The following is a 24,415-nucleotide window of genomic DNA, read 5'->3' as shown; positions in this document are numbered from 1 at the left end:
ATATAAAATAAACAAAGTTAGACAAAGAAAAAATATAATATTAGTTTAAAATAAAACGTGTATCGGTTTTACTCCATATTCATATATTCCATATAATTTAATATAAGCATATAACAAGGGGATGGATAGGGGGTGAAAAATAAAACACAAAATCACAAGCATTGGAATGTTTACAATTGCAACGACAGTCCTTACAATACCATAGATGTTGGTTACAAGCCTCGTCTTGAAAGACAGTCTCACTTTGCCTTGGGTATTTCAATTAAAATATCTCCTCTATCAATAAATAATATATCTGGAATCATCTACTCAACCCTTTCGTTGATATCACAACCTTACGACGCCCTCAAGCTAGGAATGAAACGTTTCGCCTTGGCCGAATGGAATTAAATTAAAAAAAAAAAAATAGGCCTGACAGTTAACATCTGACAGCTGTCATGTAAAAGCACAAAGCAAGACCACCTTTCCTCAGCCTCAGTCCGAAGCGTATTTTTTTTTTTTACACAAATACAAAAAAACATTGCATAAAATATTCGGTTAATACATACAGACATATTACATGACATGACCTAATAGACAACACATAAAAAATCGTATTTTTATATAAACGACACAATATAGAAACGAAGTTTTCACTTTGTGCTTCCTAATTAATAACATAGTTAGTTACATTACACATATATCTACGCCACGTTTTATATGAAATCTATTATGGTATAAAATACTATGTACTTATAGTATTACATATAGTATGGATTTAAAATATAGATTAGATACTTGAATATTTCATCTGTGACGGGAGAAGGGGAGAGGGGGGATAATTTATAAAATCTAAAGTTAAATTTATAATCTTGAAATATATAAGTAATAAGTACAGACCTTACGAACTAATACGATGGTTTTTATTATATGACATGCAGTAAAATAAACAGATAAAAAAATGTATCTCATTTGATTGCACATATGGTCGCAATACGGGCTTCACAAATATCCTTTGCCTCGTCATCGATTTAGCTTCATCCCGGAAATCATAAAACGTTAATATCCGACACACGCGCATCATATAAAAAACACCATCGTCTTATACTTTGGGTAATTCTAAATGACATTCTCGAAATCTCTAGCTATCGAAATAAATTAAAACTATGGTAGAATCCATCACATGTCCGGCAAGATACACCTCACGCCTTACATTATTGCACTTAATTATCTAAAAATAAATGATATGCCAAAACCTAGCCTACCTTTTAGTACATTTCAATACACTACGTACAAAGTGTAAACAAAAACACGCGACCGTCAAAGTCGCCCGATTAGTTGTTAAAAAAAAAACAAACAATAAATATATTTTTCTTATTATTCTTACTAATATTATCAACGCGAAAGGGAGTTTGTTTTTTATGCTTTCAAGTCTTAACCCTTTAACCGATCATAATTAAATTTTGCATACACGTTGTCAAGGGGTACAAAAAGAACATGGGGTCATCAACCCCTTCGTAGTATTATATAATTGTAATATAGGAACGAAGTATATACTATCCGCACAAAGCATACACAACTACACAAGAATCGTGACGGAGAGGCATAAGGGAGCGTCATGTCGTTTGACGGCATACGACTAGGTCTTAAAAGGCACGCCAATAAATAATTCACATAAAAAATTTCAACCGATTTCGCCCACGGCGGCTATTCTCAATGGAGACTAGCTTGCACAGGAGAGAATACGAAATTTTTTATATAATATAAGTGATATAAAACTGCAATATTTAAAAGAACTTTAATGACGAAAGAGGTGTCCAATATGTTTGATTTTGGAATAGTTTTTGATTATTATTAGTTTAAGTTTACATTTTGTACATATTAAACTAAAATGCACTAAATATATGATAATAGTGAATATATTTAATGTAAATTTTTAACAAGACCATAATGACATCAGTCGTACACAATTGTCTTTTACGTCTCCTTTCATATGTTAAATATTAATCAAAGAATCCACATTTTATTTTTTTAATATAAATATGCAGATAAAACATAGATCATATGTAATTTAATTTTAAATCTTAAGTACTAAACCGAATTAAAAAAAAAAACACATGCTACAGATATACAAAAACAACACAATATTATGAAATCGAATATAACGCAAAGATCTTAAAACTAAATTCCTTATTAATTATCATAACAATATTACAACGAATGTTGCAATACGTATTTTAAAAATTCATTCATTCATGGACGTTTATATTATTAGAATAATATACAATATAGCGAGGGTTGCCATTACTCAAAGTTATGCATAACGCTTCGTGATCGTGAACTATAATTGATGAATTAACTTACTGATGCCACATAATCAATCTGATTAAAAGTCCAGTCGTTGAGAGAACGCGTTCCTGACGTCTGACTCTCGGTCATGATTTCAGTGACACACCAGAAAAATTATTGCTGATGTTCAGGTCGATTTCAGCCATGAAAGCGAATCTCAAGAGAGATTAGCTACTGCGCAGGACATATTATACAAGTGTGTGCGCAAAGACAGGCTCGCTCTATTTCCTCACTCTCATAATCCGATGGGACGCATTCCGATACGACTGGAAATAGTTCAGGCGCAGGGCCAACGGTTTTACGTACCTTCCGAGGCATACACTTCTAACTGCCAGACTCTGGACTACTACTTGTTGTTCGTCAGAAAAACCCAATTCCCTTTTTAGACCTGGTTTAAGCCCAGGACCTCGGGATCTGGGAAACGACGCAATACATTATATTTTAATTTTTTATTGACATAATCTTGTAACATCAAATTAGGGATTAAAAAAAATTGTTTTCTTAGTGAACATAATGATATAATTTTTAAAATTCATTACGAGGGGGGGGGGCAACATAACTGTACACGGACCTCACGGGAACGCGTTCTCTTCTCGGCTGGATACTGGCAAAAATTATTATGCTTTTTTCATGAACAATATTTAAAATAACCAAAGAAGTACAATTATTAAAAAAATATATATATATTTATTAAAAATTTAAATTGGACGTTGAAAAAAACCATTACTACAACAGATTTAATAATTGCCAAAATGTAGACCCATGTACATTGACGATACAATCATAAATACTTATGGCAACCCTTACACTGAATATCATATTCTAATTCATGTTTAAATGAAACGAAGCTGCCACAGAATAAAAAGATTTTGGTTTGAATTTGGCATTCGCGGTGGTACACCAATGTTCAGTCTTAATGTTTATAAAGGATTCATTGCTCGATAACATTTGCACTGCCACCCGACAACAAACAGTTGTACGATACGAGACAGTATCTTAGACACCGACGCTTCCGCACGCATTGTTACCGACATTATTGCTTTGTATACGCACTGTATTTATTCATTTTTTATATTTTATTATTATTTTCTAATTGTTCTGTAATTTTCTCTGTGAGTGATTTAAATGTAAATCTTTTGAGAAAATAAATGTCTTTAACCGTATTATGACAAGGACAAGACTATACGAATTGTGTAAGAAAGAACGAGACAAATATTCGCTATTGTATGGGAATGCGTCGGTGCTAAAGGTCGATAGCATGAAAAAACTTAAAATTCATAGAAATACAGAAATATTAAATCGAAACAGGATTTTCTGCTAAAAGATTAATTTGTTTTTTTTTTTTTTTTAATTTCAGATACGATTTGTTTTTTTTTTAATTCTAAAAAAAATTGGTTAGAATTTTATAAGAATAAATTTCTACTAGAAATAAAATAAATTTAGACATATTTTAAAAATATATCGTTGTAGCAATACGTTCAGTTTAGGGAGGATTTTAAAATGGTTTCAAAATGATAATAGGCAAAGGATGTGTAAGGAAGTATCAATTGACATTTTTGTACATTTTGGAAGGAATTGACAAATGGAAGACAGAAGAGGGGGAGGGTAACGAAATTCCCTATTTAAAAAAAGACAACTTGAGCGTTTAAAAAAAAACATAAAGCTAAAGACTAGACTCAAACAACCAAAGGTACTTAAAGATTTTTAAAATTAATTATACTAAACTTTCAAATTGTAATCAAAAAATATTTTTAGTTTTTTTTTTTTATTATTCTTAAGTTAAGTTAAAATTGGAAGTTAAAAATGATCAATTTTAAGCCGATGTCAATACTCACTATTTAAAATAAGTACAATTAAAACGACAAGTGTTTACGTGTGGTATATGAACAATGCCATCTCCGATTGATATCTTGCCAAAACCTTTCGAAACTAAGAGGTTATTTATTCAATTTATTCATTTTTATATAAAAAATAAACGAATATTATGATATAATGTAGTGATGTGTCCCCGTTTGTAATTATATCGATCATTAATGTATAATCAGTCTGTTTATTTTCGACTACATATTTTTATTTCTGAATAAAAGTACAATCAGCAACAAAAGTTACAATTTTTTTTATTTTTATTTGTAGACAATCTTACAATTACAATCAGACAAGACAATATTTAAATACGAATGCTTACAATTCGATAATAGTTTATAATAATCCTTACGACAATTAATTTCTGATACATTTGTCTACGCGACTGTATGTATTATTATTATCAATGGATAATATATCAAATCGGCAGTATTCAAAATCAATGCATTTTTTATGAAAAGAACAAAAAAATACTAATATGAGATTTAAAAAAAAAAACTGCCTAACGTTTAACATGTATTATGTATATTCATTTCAATTTAAACTTTATTCCCAATGTAATAAGGATCAATATGATTTGGGATAACATGAACGGTTACAGAAGACGCATAAATCGAAACCGGCCTGAAGGAAATACTAAGTTTTTAACAAGACGGTTTTATATATAACTCAAGGTTCAACAACAAACTTATGTGATTATTTTATGAAATTACTTATACATCAGGGTACTATGTGCGTGGGTAATAGTGACCCGTACGAGCCGGAAGTGGAGGCGGTATGTCCTGAAAGAAATAACATTTATATGTACCTTATAATTATCAATTTTAAAGATAGTTCACCCACGCCCAGACACGCCCCAATTTTCCCAATCACTAATGCAATGTAAGCTGTAATCGTGGGGCGCCTCTTCGTGACTAATTACCTATATTAGGCATTAAGCCTTTTGTACCAATTGTTTAATAATTTTGTCATTAATGTTTTAATTGTTTTCGTAGCGTTCAATATTTAAAAAAAAAAATGATGACATTTTTAAATTAGATAAATAAATTTTAAAATTTAATACATAAACTCGTATTAATAAATTAATTATTTTATATTTATATTATTTATTGTAAGCAGTTTAGTAGTCGGCTAAGGTCAAATAAAAAAAAAAGTGCAAATAAAAAAAAAAAAAACAAAACATGTGAAACCAACCTCAAACACTACTTATGACGTAATAACACTAGGTGGTAAGCTCTGAAATAAAAAAATAGCGATTTAAAAAAAAAAAAGCAAACAAGTAAATGGATTTTATCCACAACGAAATTAATTTCAGCTACGTAACAAAATCAAACTCAGAAAAGTGGTAATTTGATCAACCAATCAATTATAAGTCAAAGCTTCAAACATTACAATTTTTAACATTTAAGTTAAATTATATATATATATATATATATATATATATATATATATATATATATATATATATATATATATATCAAACTACAAAACTATTATATATCTCAAAATTTAAATACATGAAAAAAAATCCAAAATTAATAAACTTAAACCCCAATTTAGTTATATAATACTACAAAAAAAGGACTATTTGTGATAGGACAAAATATCTTACATTGAATGTATAGTAATGGACTCTATTACTTGCGCAATAAAGTCTAATTTTACCTGCACATTGTTATCGTGTATGTAGTGTCGCGGAAGCTGCGGCCGTGGCATCGGTTCGTCACTGTCTTCATCTTCTTCGAAATCTGTAATTGTTCAAACATAATTTTTACGATTACCTTATATAACGATTACGATATATAAATATTTTTTTTTTAATTTATTAAATGAAATATTATTATTGTATTAGAAATATATATAATAATAATGATATATAGATAAAAATATTGTATTACAATATAAATTATTTGTTTAGTTAGAAGGGAACTTATTTCTGGTAACTATGACAGATTTAGTAGAAAATTTATTATCTGTTTCAATTAGAACGTGTATGGTGACCTTTATATATATCAAATTCGCATCTGTCACGTTATAGTGTCATTGTATCCAAGAATTTCTTTCCGTGGCCATCCTTACTGATTTAATCCGGATTTAACCAGTTTTTAAATGGACGTTTATATGCGGAACCAGTTTAACATTACTATTAGTTAACATTATATTATTTTGCTTATTCGCGAAACAATGAACGTATGAGCGGTGCAATGCTAATGAGCGAATCAAGTGCATACAACGCAAAACTCAACTCCTTTGACGTGTATTTGTAAGTCCGGCCGCTGAATATTGCGTTCTTTTTTTTAAACAACTAAATTATTTTTTTAATAATTATATTGTGTGTTGTGTAATATTAATTATTAGAGAAAATATATAATAATATTGTTATCGTAAATCTATCGCCCCTCCAACGTTACATCAATCAGCGGCCGGACACGCTAGCGATGTGCTGCCATTAAAATCGAACAGATTAATAATATGTAAGCATGCGCCATTGTTATTCATGCATGAGTACAAAAAATGTAATATATACATAAATGTAATATATAAATGTAATATTTGACGATATGATCTGAAACGATGTAATTAGCTTGTATTTAAGAGATCTTTAATAAGTTAATATGTAGGAGTAAAACAATAATAAAATATATATAATAATATCCGCGTGAAACCACGTTAGTGCTCAACCTTCTCGTAGCGTGATATTACATAGTATGATATAATCAAAATCAAAAAACTTTATTCAACATAGAAGCATTACTTAATCATAGTGAAATTAGAGACTACCACCGGTTCGAAAAAAAAAACCCTGACCCGAGAAGAACCGGCGAAAGAAACCGAAATCCATAGCCAATAAATCAAACCCAAAATGATTATTTTCAAATCGACCTGATAATATTTCGATGTTATATACCCAAACTTATTAAAATCGATTACGAATATCGATAAAAATTTTTAGTGACAAAATAGACTCTATCTACATACCAATAAAGATTATAGTGCAAATGAATCTACAGGAACAATCTCCGAACACTAACCGATTGGTGATACAAAAACTTACCCCGTCTCTTCCTGGCGTCCAATCCTCCCTTGACCGTATCCTCTGTGTCTGAACCCTCTGCAAAACATTTAGCAACATAAAACGACTAAACACATACATAGAACTTTGCTCAATGAAAAGTCATAAGATGACTGATACTTCTACACGGATGGAATGACTTAATTGGTATAGTTAGATAATGTTAACTGTTTTAGCTCAATTTTTGGGCATACATTTAATGATATCAAATATATTTTTAATTAGAAATAGCGATGTTCGTGTAATTTGTTATTATATATTAATATATTTATTTAAGTTTTGATACAAAAGTTTTTAAAAAAAAACGCCTATTAAAGAGGACGCAAATTTTCTAAGGGTGTCGATAAAACATGCATAAAAATTGAGAAATGCGTGCCATGTCACCATCATTACAGAACAGTAAAAACTGGTAAACCATGCAAAACTCCTAAACACTATTTGAAAAAAAAAACATCTCGACACGTATTCAAAGATAATGAAGTTTTCAAACTCACCCGAATTAAGTTCTCGCACTAAAGTCGACATCGCGTTCGTGACTGAATCAGCGGCGTACAGCAGATCGCTTCGTAGACTCCTGTTGTCTATGCCCACTGAAAATTAATAATAATAATAATGTCGTCCAGACCGATTTCGGCCACGGCGGCCGATCTCAAAAGAGATTAGCCAACTGCGCAGGAGATATTATAGTGCACGTATACACAGGTGCACTCTCTATTCCCTAACTGTGTTACGGCAGTCCGACACGACCGGAAAGAGTTCAGACACAGGACCAACGGCTTTACGTGCTTTCCGAGGCACGGGAGTGTACACACTTCCAACTTCCAGACTCCGGGCTGCTACTGAGAACTTTCCGACAGAAAAACCCAATCACTTTTTATTGGGCCGACCTAGGAATTGAACCCAGGACCTTCGGTTCTTTTGGGAATTAAGATGTTAAGTATTTTATATTACTTATTATATTTTTATATGAAAATATTTTGTACTTACTAGTGGTAGGTCGTTGGTTCTGGTGAAAACTTCTAGGGTCTCCTCCCATCGATTCCATTGCGCCTGTAGTTAAAAATACACACAAACATTTGATTGAAAATAGTTTCAATTTACAAACTGCAAAAATGTAATTAGATTATTTTATATTCATTAGTTTATTTATGTTTGACATTCATGACTTAAATATATTTATGTATAGACATTTTTATAAAATAAAAAATAACAAGATACACATTACAAATTTAAAGCAAAAACACGCCATCTAAAAGATTGTCCTGTGGCATTGTACCCAAGACGTTGGTCTAGATTATTAATGCATCCACCCCATTATTCGTTATGCAACGTGACTTGCATTGTGTGTCTACAGTTAAAACAATTTATCACGCCACGTTACGTCATTTGAAGTGACTAAATGACACGAGTCATTGCAGCGAGTCTGAATTAAGAGCGATACATAACTATGGGAACACTTATTTATTTCGATGTGTCCGTTGAATATACATTTTAAAGACGTTCATATGCTTATAACGCTACATCTTAGACCGTGTCGATGCTCTACATCAGGCAAGTCAACGGTCAAACGCTGGCCTATATTTATATCTTGCTTTATTTAATGAAAGCTCGCCTGTATATTATTTTGTTTAACTTTGTTTTTCGTCGAGATGGCACAGTGGTAAGAATGCATGAATCTTAACCGATGAACCAACCCGGGCAAGCACCTCTGAATTTTCATGTGCTTAATTTCTGTTTATAATTCATCTCGTGCTTTTCGGTGAAAGAAATCATCGTGAGGAAACCTGCATGTGTCTAATTTCATCGAAATTGTGCCACATGTGTATTCCACCGACCCGCATTGGAGCAGCGTGGTGGAATAAGCTCCAAACCTTCTCCTCAAAAAGGGAGAGGAGGCCTCGTTACTGTACTTTGTTTTTCTTTTTATTAGGTTTGACGTGTGTGTTATAATTATATATATTAGTTTGTCAGTTTAGCACCCGAACAAGCTGACAAGGCTTAAGGGTGTCGAGAATAATAATAAACATTGATATTTTTTTGTTAATGAATAAGTATGACATCAAAAATCGCCCGCAGGCGGTACTCACCGCGCGCGCCGTCGGCCAGCGCGTACGTGCCGAGGCTGTGCGACATGTCGACGCGCTCGCGCTCGCCCAGCGACGGCGTCTGCGGCGCGCTGCGCACCGCGCCGCGAGACACCTCCCTGCGGCGCGGGGGGGGGGGGGGGGGGTACACGTTAGTCGACCATTTCGCCCAATAATTAGAACTAAATATTCAAAGGATGTAACGTTTGACGGAGAACAATTTTGCAATAAATATACACCTAAGGAAAAAAAATGCTTAATTCAATTAACCGATTCGAATATCAGCTCTCACAATTTATTATGGAAAATCAATACCGACCGTATATAAGAAAGTCTGTACGTACGTGTATGTTTAATATAGAGTAGTTCAATTTATGTTTATATTATTCTCAGGTAAGTGACGTTGTGTTTTTAAAAATAATAATTCTTTAAACCTTCAAGATCAAATCACATTATGTCAAATATTATTTTAATTTTTATAATATTATAATAAATTTTTTTTTCATTTATAGTACATATTATTTGGTTTTATCTTTTTTTTTTTTTTTTTTTTTTATAGAATAGGAAGGCGGACGAGCATATGGGCCACCTGATGGTAAGTGGTCACCAACGCTCTTAGACATTGGCATTGTAAGAAATGTCAACCATCGCTTACATATCCAATGCGCCACCAACCTTGGGAACTAAGATTTTATGTCCCTTGTGCCTGTAATTACACTGGCTCACTCACCCTTCAAACCGGAACACAACAATATCAAGTATTGCTGTTTTGCGGTAGAATATCTGATGAGTGGGTGGTACCTACCCAGACGAGCTTGCACAAAGCCCTACCACCAGTAAATTCTAAAAGAAGTATTACCCCAACTTATATATAACTTATTGTGGTCCATACAAAATATGATGAGCTTTATTATAATGGCTATGTACCCTGTATTCTGTAAGAAAAAACCACGAAACTCATCGCAGAAAAAGATCGTGATTATACGACATTGACCATAATAATTAAAACATTTCAAAACAGTATATCGCCCTAATTCGGTAGTCAACATTTCACGGGTGAGTATCAGTAAGTCCGATCCGAAGCTGTTGCGAAATTACTAACCAAAATATCGAAGACTTTCTCCCTTTAGAACAAACGAATGTGAATAAATACAGATACTCTCGTACTATCTCACTCTAATAGTGAGCTGGCTCGGCAATGAGATGTTATAAATTAGTTTATCCCTCGGCGGATATTTCACATGGCTTACCTCTCCGGCGCGGAGGGCTGTGGTTGTGATCCAGGTAGCGGAGGACTCTTCGTCGATCGCGGAGACGAATTCGGTGTTGACCTGGGACTCGACTGCTGAGTCTGTCAATGATATATGACTTCTAAATTTCTCAAATAAATATAAGTAAAGCTTTTAAATGACCCACTGCAATGTAATGGGGTCATGCGTCCTCCTTTTGAGGCGATGGTTTGAAACTTATTCCAACACTCTACTAAAATGCATGTTTGAGGATGCACTTGTGGCAAATTTTGATCAAACACATGCAGGTTTCCTCGCGATGTTTTCCTTCACCGCTGAGCCTCGTGCTCGGAATGAATTAATAGACGAAAATGATGACAAGAGTTTCCACCAATGTTTTATATATATAATTACATAAAACAATGACTATTTAGAAGCTAATATTTGTTATATGATAAGGCGTTGGTTACCTTAAGCATCCTCATGAGGCCTTCGAGTTGGTGCATGAGGTGCTTCCTGGACTCCTGCAGCGACGACAGGTGTCCCTCCAGCTCGTCTTTGCGTTGGCGGAGCGCCCGCAACTCGGACACGAGTGGCGGGGCGGAGCCCGGGCCGCCCACCGCTTCCGCTTCTTGCTGCCGTCTGATAAAGTTTACATACATTTAATCGACACCAGGCACCATACCAGCGGCACTGTCGATGCAATAACAAAGGTATGAACTTTTATAAATTTAACGAATAAGATTTTGCATTTGTTTCTATTACTTAAATGCAGTATTGGATTTGGCCTTTCACAAATTAAAAATACTAATAAATTTGCCTTTTGTATATTCAACGACATAAAGTGACAGCCAGTAAATGTCCCACAGTTTAAAAAAGGCGACCTCATCAGGTGGAGATTCATAAACAATTTAAGAAAAATAAAGATTTTGAGTCCAATTGAAATTTGAATAAATAGTAATCCTAAAAATAAATAAACACGTGAACATAAAATAAAACACTAATAAAAACAATAGAAGATATAAACCAAAGGCACAGACAAATGCGTGGAAATTTGATTTAAAAGAAAAAAAAACGCCTAAAATGCGGGCCAGTTGCTGCCAGTGTACCTCAAACGAGCGATCTCTCTCATAATCTCCCGGTTCTTGGCCTCGAGCTGAGATATCAGTTCGCGTTGCTGTCTCGCCGCGTCCACTTCCGAGCCCTCTGATGATGAACGGCCCTGAAAATCCAGTGTCTTTAATTAATTAGATCGATTTCGGATCATTCCGAGCGACATGCCATTAAAATGCGAGGAAATTATATTTAACAAGCTTACTTCGATATAGAATAAGTAATCTTTAGCATTTCATTTATATTAAACTTTTTTTATTTTTCTGTTTCGTAGGTTTAGCCCTGTCTAAAAATCCTAAAAAATTAACATAGAAGCACACACATAGACACATAGATACAATAGATGCTTACCAATTCTGGTGTCAGAGAAGCCGACCTGCCGGCTCTTGGCTGCGATGAATTAAAACAATAAACTTTCGTTTAAATCACAAATAATTAATAATAAACAGACAGACGAGCTGATGGGACATCTGATGTTAAGTGGTAACTACCGCACATAACCGTTGACCATATTCTCCTGAGCGCTTTCGGCCATGGCGGCCATTCTCAAGGGAGACTAGGCAACCGCGCAAGACATTTTATACTGCACAACTGTGAGCGTTAATACAAATTACTCCCTCACTCTCAAAATCCAATGGAACAGAAAAACGAACACGACAGGAAAGAATTCAGGCGCAGGACGAACGGTTTCGAGTGCAATCGGAGGCAAGGGATTGTATACATAACCAACTTATAAACTCCGTGCTGCTACTGAGAAGTGGTCCGTCTAAAGTCCGTGAAAATTGGGTTTGAAATCAGGACCTCTTTGCCAGGTCGCCTTATAAGCTTACAACTCCACCAACGAGACACACAACAATTACGATTACCATTGGGCAGCTAAGGAATATTAATTTTATTATTATTTTATTTATTATTATATTTGTTATTATTTTATTTATTATTTTGTCATAATAGCGCCGGAAACGGAACACATCAATACAAAGTTTGAAGGTAGAATAACTAATAGTAGGTTACCCCCAAAAAGAGGGAAGAAGTTAAAATTTCTTTATATATCTTCCAAAAATTTTATATTCATAGATAATATATATTTAATACCTGCACCTGTTTAATTTCTAAACCCTATTTTTTTAAACTCTTATAGTTAAATTTCTGTCACAAAGGTTGCCTGGAAGAGATCGCTATGCTGTGCTATGATGTTGTTTTTTTATATGTTATAGGAAGGTGGACGGGCAATAGGACCCCTGATGGTAAGTCATAACCACCTGATGATTAAGAAATATGAACCATCCTTACATCACCAACGCACCACCAACCTTGGGAACTAAGATGTTATGTGCCCATGTGCCTGTAGTTACTGATTCACTCACCATTCAGAACGGAACGCAACAATATTAACTGTTTAACGGTAGAATATCTGATGAGAGGGAGGTACCTACCAAAACTTGCACAAATCCCTACCACCTAGTAAAATACATTGTTAATGTATGTATTATCATTAAGTGCAATGAAGTTTTAAAATAAATAAATATTGAATTTAATTCCCATTACTATGAAAACCCAAAGCGAGTAAGTCACACGTGAGAAGAGACACATTTTCACAAAAAAGTTTTTACTGTCATTTTCTTGTATTATCTGTGTTACATATTTACCATGGTACGATTTTCGTGCGCCAATCTAGCCGCGTATCTCGCTATGAGGCGATGTTCATCATCGACTCCGCGGGAGAGGTGATCCGCTATACCTGAATATAATAGTTATACAAGTTACCCCAACATTTATCCACAACTCCTCCGCGAGTTTTCACCCGCGATGACTGACCCACGTGAGTCGTAGCGTGATGTTATATAGACTATAACCTTTCTTAATAATTGAAAAACAGAAACAGTAACAGTCTATTAATGTCCCACTGCTGGGCTAAGCCCTCCTCTCCCTTTTAAGAGAAGGTTTGGAGCTTATTCCACCACGCTGCTCCAATGCGGGTTGGTGGAATACACATGTGACAGAATTTCAGTGAAATTCGACACATGCAGGTTTCCTCACGATGTTTTCCTTCACCGTCAAGCACGAGATGAATTATAATAACAAATTAAGCACATGAAAATTTAGTAGTGCTTGCCCGGGTTTGAACCCACGTTTATCGGTTAAGTTTCACGCGTTCTTACCACTGGGCCATCTCTGCTGATTATACCAATTTTTAACTAGTATTCTTTTGAAATTTTAGAAATTTTTCATACGATTCATACAAAGACAAGCGTAAGCTAGTAGCTATAAATATATCAATTGAAGGGATGTACGTGTTTATAATGGGATCCTAAAAAACGTACAATTGTAAAATAAAATAATAAAATTAGGGAAAGAAGGCCTAAGCCCAGCAGTGGGACATTCACAGGCTGTTACTAAAAATTGGTAGAACTGGTTTTAAATGATCAGCAAGAGTTAGACGCAAGTAGAACTCACTGCGATGCGTCGATCTGGAGGAGCGGCTGTCGAGCGAGCCCGTGTTGACGTACCCGCCCGCGTACTCCGGGAAACCGTTGTGAGCCGGCACCGGGGACGGCGGACTGTGATCATTAATAATAATATCCTGGGACATTTTTCACACACGGCCATCTGATCCCAAATTAAGCTTGTACAGAGCTTGTACTATGGAAACCAGACAACTGATATACTACATATACTATTTTTCTTTTGTAAATACATACTTATATAGATAATTACACCCAGACTCAGGACAAACAGACATGTTTATGCACACAAACGTCTGTCCTGGGTGGGAATCGAACCCACAACCTTCGGCGTGAAAGGCAAGTATCTACCAACCACGCCAACGGGCTCGTCAAATCATTTGAATTATAATAATATTAAATAAATATATTTATAACTACACATTTTTATACATTCGTTTTTATGTGAATCTTTACCGAACAGATTAAATTCAAATAACAGGCACGTTGTTCAACTACATTGCTACAAAGCATACAAGATGAATACGTTATTTTTTAAATAAACCGATTTCGTTAATCAATTAACACTATTATTGTATCTATCTTGGGACAAAAGAAATGTTCTAGAACCATCTCATAAATACATAGGTTCCGAGGTCACAGAGTCAGGCATAAGTACAAATATGAATAGACACGTGAGCTCACACGATGTGGCTGAGGTTGAGGGTCCGCTCGGGCTGGTCGGGGTAGCGCGGCAGCTGCGGGCGCGCGCGCTCGGGCACGCAGCGGAACGACTTGCGGAGCGTCGCGCCGATCTGCTTCGACGGGGACTTCTGCAATGCAATATTATTTTGAATATTCTTTAAAACTGCGGAATGTTTTTCAATGTTATGCAATTATAGTAACGGTCCATAAATTTCCTTTTATTCAACGACAGCTTTTTATTGATTTTTCTATGTTTCTTCAATTTATACTAATATTATAAATGAGAAAGTAACTCTGTGTATGTTACGCTTTAACCACTGAACAGATTTTGATGAAATTAGATATGAAGCAAAATTTAATCCCAAGGAAGAGGACAAAGGACATTGGTTACTTTTTTATAACAACGCCTCTCTCGAACTCCAACATTCTCCCCCTTAACTTATATGCGGGAAAGGCCACGGGCGAATACTAGTATTAGAATATAATTAACAAGTAGCTCCAGTTTAGATTTGTTTATGACACGTGGGTGTGAATATCATCCTATAAATGCATTTTCCTAAAATGTTTTTATTTATTTAGGCACACCACCGTGTGGTGTGCCTAAATAAATAAAAACGCGGCCCGAGATGAATTATAAAAAAATATATGAAGTCCAGTCCAGTTATGATGCCCATGTTTAAACCGATAATCTTATTACGAAAATTATTTACTAGCATGCTATGTGAGACAACTGTTATATTATATATAGTAATACTGCGTCGTTGGTCTAGTGGCTTAAGTAAGTAAGTAAGGCCGCAGACCCGGAGGTCCTGGGTTCAATTCCCAGGTCGGGACAATAAAAAGTTATTGGATTTTTCTGTCAGAAAATTCTCAGTAGCAGCCCAGAGTCTGGAAGTTGGAAGTGCATACACTTCCGTGCCTCGGAAAGCACGTCAAGCCGTTGGTCCTGCGCCGGAACTCTTTCCGGTCGTGTCGGATTGCCGTCTCATAGGATTATGAGAGTTAGGGAGAGTGCACCTGTGTTTGCGCACACACTCGTGCACTATAATATCTCCTGCGCAGTTGGCTAATCTTTGAGATTGGCCGCCGTGATCCAAATCGGTCTGGAGGACATTATATATAGTAATAGACTGTGGGCTTGTACTTTGGAGGTATGCTATGTTACAAGTGCTAGACATGTCGACTAAATTTAGAAGTTAATGCGACCGACACAGTTCAAAAAGGAATTTACCGGCAGATGAATGGTTATGTCCGCACGATCTATTTCGGCCACTGCGGCCATTGTTAAGAGAGTCTGCCCAAAAGTGCAGTCCCTACTCGCGGCACGTTCGGTAGCAGTGTACTCACGTAGGTGGCGTACTCCTTGACCTCGTGCTCGTTGCAGTGCGGCGGCGTGACGTGTCCGCGCCAGAAGCAGTCCTGGCACAGCGTGTAGGCGGCGCAGCGCGTGCAGCGGTAGCGGAAGCCGGCCAGCGAGCCGCGCCGGCACGCGCTGCACGCCAGCGGGTGCACCACTGCGGGCGCGGACAACATACAGGCACAACGGTACACTGGCGGACCGTCTCAGTTCAGAAAGGTCGTATACCATTCTGACCGCGCGTGGATTATATCTATACGTACAGTACAGTACAGTAACAGCCTGTAAATGTCCCACTGCTGGGCTAAGGCCTCCTCTCCCTTTTTTGAGGAGAAGGTTTGGAGCTTATTCCACCACGCTGCTCCAGTGCGGGTTGGTAGAATACACATGTGGCAGAATTTCGATGAAATTAGACACATGCAGGTTTCCTCACGATGTTTTCCTTCACCGAAAAGCACGAGATGAATTATAAACAGAAATTAAGCACATGTAAATTCAGAGGTGCTCGCCCGGGTTTGAACCCACGTTCATCGGTTAAGATTCACGCGTTCTTACCACTGGGCCATCTCGACTTATCTATACGTACTCTAAACCAAAAGACTATTACACTTAATACAATAAATTTATTAAACAAAAATTTCATCGTACCATTCTCGACGCTGGCTAGGCGATGTAATAGAGGCAACCAAACAAGACAGGGCGGTCCTGGGTCTGACATCAAAGTGTCTAAGAAATCGTTTACGGTTATTTTAACATTCTGTAACGGAAAAAATAGTATTTCAACTATACGCTTAAATTAAAAAAATGAAAAACTATGAAATTAATATTAAACTACACAATATGTATTTTGGCTAAGATAATGACGATGCTGGACATTTTGTAAAATGAGAATTAAAAAAAAATAATGGTTCTTGTAAGATCCTACTTGGATAAAGTATATTTTAATTAATTCTTTACCTGATTAAATATAGAAATTGCCAAGTTATCGTTATAACTAAATGACGGGGATTCATACACAGCTGCAGGTAGAGCTAAAACTTCACGTAGATAGTCGGACAGTCTCTTCATTAACAAGTGACCATTGCCGTCGGATAGTTGAGAAAATATATCTGAAAAATAATTGTACAATTGTTAATTAGTAACAAGAGTGAAAAAAATGCTCACTGGTTGGCCTAAATCAAGCTCATTTAGTAGTAATTGTGTAATAAGTGTGCGATTTGTAGTTGCTACTCACATCTTAGTTTATCCATAAGTTTTCCAGCACACATGGTGGCCAATGCAACTTTGATTGAGAAAACTCTAATTTTTCCGACGTTTTCTCTGAAACAATTATTGAATTTTAACAATTATAATGACATCATCTTATTCAAAAAATTTATTTTGGGCATACCTAGGCATAAGCTTGTGAAATTACCATTCTAAAGTTTGTGTAAAAGCCTAGTTGAATATAAATATAACAGTTTTGATTTTTAATGGAGGAAGATTCATCACTTTGTGTATGTTAAGCTATTTTTATCTGGTTATGATTTAAAATCAAACCTTTTACTATAACTAATTATTATTATTATATAACATTTGTAAGTTATATTACTTTATCTAGTCTGGAAGAGACCAATTTCTTAGAATGAGAAAGCTTTATGTACACAGATGTTACAATTTTTGGTATATAAAAAATCATATTTGTATTCGATTCTATTCAGCAAGATTTATTCAAACATGTATTACCCTGTACTGTAAGCCGACAGTAACCAATTTAAAAGCAAAGCAGAACAGGCTTCGACGGACACTTGATTAGCGGGTGGCAATCTTTTATTCAAGTTGTGGTACAATGATGACACTAGCGTCTCTAATCTGGTGACATTGACACAGGCAGTCGGTTCCAGAGTATTGAGTGCATTTTCTCGAAAGGCTTCTATTACGTTCCATATATCTATTGCATGTACTGAAAAACATAAAAACAATTATAGGTATAAAATTAAGATTCTGTGAATGTCCCAATGTTAGGCTTCTGTTATTTTGAGAAGGGTTGGTAGAAACAAATGTGAAAGATTTTCATTTGTCACTTGTAGGTTTCCTTCAGCAATGAGAGATCATGCATAAAATAAACAATAAGGACTTTTCTATAATACTGTTTGTTACTTAATTTCTGGTCTGATTTAATAGAAGCTACCCTAAAAGCTGTGAAGAGGATTGTAACAAATAATTAATGCAATATTATGTGATGTTGGAGGCAAGATTGCCTAATAGTTAGAATGCATGAATCTTAATCAATGATTGTGGGTTCAAATCCAGGCAAGCACCAGTGAATTTTCATGTGCTTAATTTGTGAGTATAATTAATCTCGTGATTGATGGTGAAGAAAAACATTGTGAGGAAACCTGCATGTGTCTAATTTCATTGTATTTCACAATATTATAACTAATGAAACCTTCACACATACCCAGAACTGGTAGCAAAAAGCACCTGATATAAAAGTAGCTTAGTTAATTTTTCACTTAGTATAAAAATGTATATTGTATAATGATATAATTTTACTTATATTGTTAATATTATATACACACTCACAATTACACTTCTTTTGGACAAAGCGGAGTTTGCATGCAGTTCTATAAGATGCAAATCTTATAAGGTCAAAGTTCTGATCCCTCATTTCTTGGAGTAGTTGTGAACGTGGGTCCAATGGCCCAGTGCCCACAGGGATTGGGGGCATCACACCCATGCTCTCACGTTCTAGCGACATGTTAACCTTAAAACAATTTGTGTTTATATATAGAGTTAAAGTTTATATATTTTTATCATATATTATGAACTTGTATTGGTGTATATTATAAAAATATTGTAAATCAAAGAGGTTTTATAATTAATATTCAAGTGGAACAATATTTGCTATAAAATAAATAAAATATTGAAAAAAAAAAACTTTCCTTATGTTTCATAACTGAATAAATATGTTTGAACTACTATTTCATAATAATACATTGCATTGTTGATAATTGTTTGTAATATGTATTACAAAACTATTGCAGTTTAATTTTTTTGTTTAGTATTTATCCGATTTGAATTCATTACTATTGCACAAATTTATTAAAATTATAATTGATATGGTTTTTTAAAGACAACGTACATTTTTTAAATGTTAGTTATTATAACATTTATCGCATTTTATTGTACAACACAATTATAATCTAACTGATTGTATAAATTCAAATTAAATACTTACTTCTTACTATCTCATCACTTTGTAAGAAAATTAGTCACAAATCTGAGCAAAATATAGAAGTTATTTACTTATATCGATTATATAGAAATGAGCAAGAATCAAAAGTTTTGCGAATTATGGTTTAACTACACATTAAGTACACAATTTATATTTCTCAACACACACTAATAAAAGGCAGCACAAGTCATATCTATTTTTATAAAATAAGCAATGTTTAGTTTAATTTAGAATTAAAGTCATAAATGGTACTGTGAATGTGAAATGACAAGTCTGCCGACTGCCACTGAATTGGACTGACGTTCCTATTATGGATATAACGTGAAATATTATTTTATACTTACTTAAAAATATATTCGATGAGGTAAATCAGTTATGGACTATTGCAGTTAAGTTTATTTTTTGAATAATGAAAATATATAAAGTAATATTATTTATTTTTGTACAAAGAATTCCAAGTATAAGATTTTCTTTTTATGTCTATGCGTTGCTTGAAACATATGTTTGTAAGGAATGAGATCTTAGATATATTATAAGGACCTAATTTTAAAGAGGTAAAGCTTAGTTTTTAATTTTAAAACATTCCATTTAAATATTTGAATACATATTATTAAAGTTTTTGTCGATCTAGGATCTACACCGTAACTTGAAAATACATTTTTTCTGTTAATTTTTTTAGTGCTGAATGCTAATGCAGCTATTACACTTTCGTCATCTCTAGACTTTTAGGCACCAGTGGATATCGGTTTTTTGATATAGCAAAGAATCATTTGTATGTCCTAATAACATGAGTGTTTTATGTTCGTAAATATGTTTCTGACTCGTGAATGCTATTATGATAATGGTGTCTTTATTATTGTAATCATTTAAACATTTCGAAAATCAGTGTGAACCCATGGTAAGAGTAAGATATCCTATTACAGTAGAAGTCTCACGTCGCATACTCATATGTATATGTACCCTTATTATTCGGCGAGTTATCGATACAACTATTTTTTTTTTCAATATTGTACGCTCTTTAGGTTTTGAAATATGCAATTATAGTGTAGTAGAATTTAAATGAATAGTGTCAATAATCAATATATGGGATTAAAGAAACTTTATTTTCATCAAGAAACACATTCACTAACATGATATTACTATACATGATATACATGATATTATTAAATGATAGAAAAATACAATTTCGAAGAGGATATCTGTGAAAACTTTGCATTATTGTCGATAGATTGGTCTTATCGCAAAAACACTGATTAAGTACAGCTAGGAGGTATGAGTGAGTGAGAATTTATTATTATTTATTTTATTTTATTAAATATAAAATAAATATATTTACTTTTCATTGCTACTTTTGCTACTATTAAATTAATTAAATAATTTTACATTATTATACAGTTTGTTTCATATTATTTATTTTGTAATATTCTATTATTTTGAACATGTATTTTTAATAGTCTCTTAAACTGATGCATACTTTTTGCTTCTTTAATATTTTTTGGTAAATTATTAAATCGTTTTGCATGTCAAACAAAATATTTTTCTTCCCATAGTTAACAGTACGAGGTTTTGATAGTTTTATGTTATTAGCGTTTCTTAATTTCATTATTTGTGATTGTTGGTTTTTATTCAATTGTATTTGTGTGTATATTTTTATCTAATTTTTTTTTATTAGTATGCAAATAAAGTAATTGTAAGTTTGAGCGACATTCATTATTTTTTGTATCTTTGTAAATTTTTTGAGTTGATGTAAAAAAGTCGTAATTAAAAAGTGTTTTTAATAATTTGTTCTGCTTAACTTTTAATTGCGCTAAGTTTGGTGGGTTAGCTGTACCCCAGATTTCTATTAAATAGTCTAAATGTGATTTGATTAGGGAGTTATAAATCGTATACTTTACTTGACGTGGAAGACACCTAGTAATATTTCTTATAATTCCGTTTAATGATGTTAATTTTTTTTTGATTTTGTCAAGATGTGGTTTCCATGTTAAGTGGCTATCTAAAATTAATCCTAAGTACTTTTCTTCCCCCTACTTTATTTATAATTTGATTATTTATCACTAATGGCTTGTGGTGTGTTATTTTCTTATTTTTGGCTGAAAAAATTATATAATTTGTTTTAGTAGTATTTATTGTTAGTAGGTTATATCGGAACCAAATATTTAAATTATTTAAGTCTTCTTGGGCTTCTGAAATTATGGTATGGATAGAGTTATCAAAATAAAACAGAGAAGTGATATCAGCGTAAAGAGTAACGTCACCTTTTAATCTAATCTTTTGGATGTTGTTTATATATATAAGAAATAGCAGGGGTCCCAGTATCGATCCTTGTGGTATACCAAACGTTATATTTTTAGGATTGCTTTGTATTTTACTAATCTTAACAATCTGAACTCTATTAGTGAGATAAGATTTAAAAACGTTATATGCACCGTTACACCGATGGCCGCTAACTTTTGTAATAACGGTTTGCGGCTTATAGTGTCAAAAGCTTTTTAAGGTGAATAAATATTTCTAAGGCTATTTCTTTGTTATCAATACTTTGTTTTATTTTTGTAATCAAATCTACTGTTGCGGATAGAGTATTAAGTTTTTGTCTAAAACCGTACTGCTTATTATATAAGAAATTTTGACTTCTTAAATATGTTTCTAAGCGATTATATATAATCCTATCATAAATTTTTGAAAGAATTGGAAGAACCGATATGGGCCGATAATTACTGGGGATCGGATTGACTTCCTGTCTTAAATATTGGCGTGACTTTTGCAATTTTGAGACTATCTGGAAATGTTCCATCTTTAAGATTTTTATTGATACATTAAATTATTGATTGTAATTTCTTCGACTACTAAGTTTGAAATACATTTTAGAGATTTAGTAGATATGCCATCTATTCTTGAACTAGTATTGGAATCTAACTTCCGTACGATCCCAGCTACTTCGCTTTCTGTAGTCGGTATAAGTTTGGTTAGTGTGGTTGTTTTAGATGAAGGCTTACAATATATCGAATTATTACTGTGATAATGTTCAGAGCTTTGATTAGATAATGCCGATCCTACATTTGAAAAAAAGTCGTTAAAGCATTCACAAATACCTCTTACTTCCGTTACACATTTGTCCAATATTTGAAGTTTGTTTGGAGCTAAGATTTCCTTATGCTTGTTATTAGTGAGACTGGTTATTAAATTCTTCATTTTTTTAGGTTTGTTCTTGCAATTATTAAAGACACGAAGATAGAAATTACTTTTTGTTTCTTGTATTTTTAGGGTAACTTCATTTCGATTTTTTATAAAAAGTTCTTTACATTCTTCATCATGAGGATTATTTTTGTAACTAGTCCATAAAATGTTCCGTTGATTAATTTTATTTACAATTTCTTTATTTATGCATTATTCTCTAGGTGGGTTCAATATTTTAGTTTTGGTTATTTTACTTTTCTTAATACTCGTAGTAATTTTTTCTTCCAATATTCGATACTCACAGTTTTTTATGTCACTTTGTTTACTTACCATTATTTTGTATATCTCGCTGTAGTTAGCTGCATCATATTTAATAGAAGGCGTAGAGTTTTGATAGTTCTTCTTGATTTCCAGATATATATGTATGTGATCCGACATCGATGTATTTAATCATAAATAATCATCATCAATCATATTCTGTTATTTAAAATTTCTATTTTGCCTCTAGTACAGAATTGATTTAGTAAAATTTAATATACTGAGAAACGCCTTATAAAAAGCATGATAATTTATGCTTATATTAACCACGGATAGGTACTAAATGATCGTGCAAATACAAATGCACAACACGGAGCCCTTATGCGAAAATCATAACGGCCGGTCATCAGGACATCAGAATGACCGGCCATTTTTAAATAAAAAAGCACTGATAATACCACAGGTGCCCAATATTTAAACAAAGGTACTAAGTAGTACAACGTGGAAATCCTTGGGGGAGGCCTTTGTCCAGCAGTGGACGTCTTTCGGCTGGTGATGATGATGATGATGACTAAGTAGTTCTAAAAAGGTACTGAATGCTGGTAGTATTTTAAAGTTTTTCTGTCACTTTGTACAGTCATTCTGATGCACGCAAAAACTTATAATATTATATTTATAAAATTTTGTTATTGTAACATAATCTGGCATAAAATTAGTTTTAAAAGGAAATATATCAAATATTACTATAGATTTTTATATTTTCATTGCATATTTATAATTTAGTAAGATTATTTGAGTGCTTCGTTTCTGACGCTAACAGGTTTCTCTTGGCTCACGTGTACTAAGATGAAAGAAAATTAATAAAAATCATTATATATACTATCTAACACCTTTAATTATTAATAAATGAACACAGTTCACATTGATGTCTAAACATTTCAGATTTAACATTTTTGATATAGTAATTAATACAATGCAATATTTACATCAATCACTCACATAGCAACTACTCTTTTGTTATATACATGGTTATTGTTTTTACTCACTTGGAGCACCTTAGAAACTACAAAATAACAATAAAAAGATCAGTTATAAAGCTAAAACGATATAACTTAGAAAAAAAGTTGCAAGTAAATTATTACATTTTAATTGCAAACTTTTTTTACAAACGTCTAAGGATTTACACATTTTCAACTCGATATAAGACCTACTATAAGACATCGTAAGTCTGATAAATAATATTAAGATTTTAGGTATTATTAATACAATTAAATATGTTTATAGTCTTGCCGTAGCACATATTTTATAATTTTCTAACATTTAAGCTACCTACTACGCTATCAACTACAATTAAATGTTAAAAATGAATAAAATAATATACGACTAAAGTATCGATATTTAGAAACGTAATTTTAATTCATATACTTAAAAGTTTTGAACGTATTACATTCTTGACTTTTACCTTTATTCGAGTTTAATATACCTGTATATAAATATTTATTTAAATCTGATTTAAACATTGAAATGGAAAATAACAACGGACATGATTAACAAAAGTGTGTCTGTA

General features: G+C 33.3%; 1 protein-coding gene across 3 annotated transcripts; it reads right to left on the bottom strand.

The window, feature by feature from the left end:
* Positions 1 to 1,376: 1,376 nt before the first annotated feature.
* LOC126777172 (dystrobrevin beta) lies at positions 1,377 to 19,676 on the bottom strand. Of its 3 annotated transcripts, XM_050500123.1 has the most exons (21): positions 19,417 to 19,676; positions 18,762 to 18,942; positions 17,922 to 18,138; positions 17,431 to 17,516; positions 17,154 to 17,305; positions 16,845 to 16,953; positions 16,187 to 16,353; positions 14,840 to 14,967; positions 14,148 to 14,251; positions 13,340 to 13,431; positions 12,042 to 12,080; positions 11,687 to 11,814; positions 11,048 to 11,219; positions 10,599 to 10,699; positions 9,352 to 9,467; positions 8,252 to 8,314; positions 7,759 to 7,854; positions 7,247 to 7,303; positions 5,857 to 5,939; positions 5,386 to 5,427; positions 1,377 to 4,973 (listed from the first exon to the last, which is right to left on the bottom strand). In XM_050500123.1, the coding sequence occupies exons 2-20, from the start codon at positions 18,934 to 18,936 to the stop codon at positions 5,398 to 5,400; spliced, it is 2,115 nt and encodes a 704-aa protein (XP_050356080.1). In that variant the 5' UTR covers positions 18,937 to 18,942; positions 19,417 to 19,676; the 3' UTR covers positions 1,377 to 4,973; positions 5,386 to 5,397. The 3 variants fall into 3 exon arrangements, with proteins under 3 accessions (XP_050356080.1, XP_050356079.1, XP_050356081.1); XM_050500122.1 differs by lacking the exon at positions 5,386 to 5,427 and having other exon boundaries at positions 11,687 to 11,799; XM_050500124.1 differs by lacking the exons at positions 5,386 to 5,427; positions 12,042 to 12,080 and having other exon boundaries at positions 11,687 to 11,799.
* Between the last annotated feature and the right edge of the window lie 4,739 nt (positions 19,677 to 24,415).

Source organism: Nymphalis io, chromosome 22 (genome assembly GCF_905147045.1).
Source record: "Nymphalis io chromosome 22, ilAglIoxx1.1, whole genome shotgun sequence".
Classification (NCBI taxonomy): Eukaryota; Metazoa; Arthropoda; class Insecta; order Lepidoptera; family Nymphalidae; genus Nymphalis; species Nymphalis io.
This window is presented reverse-complemented; position numbering and strand designations above follow the sequence as displayed.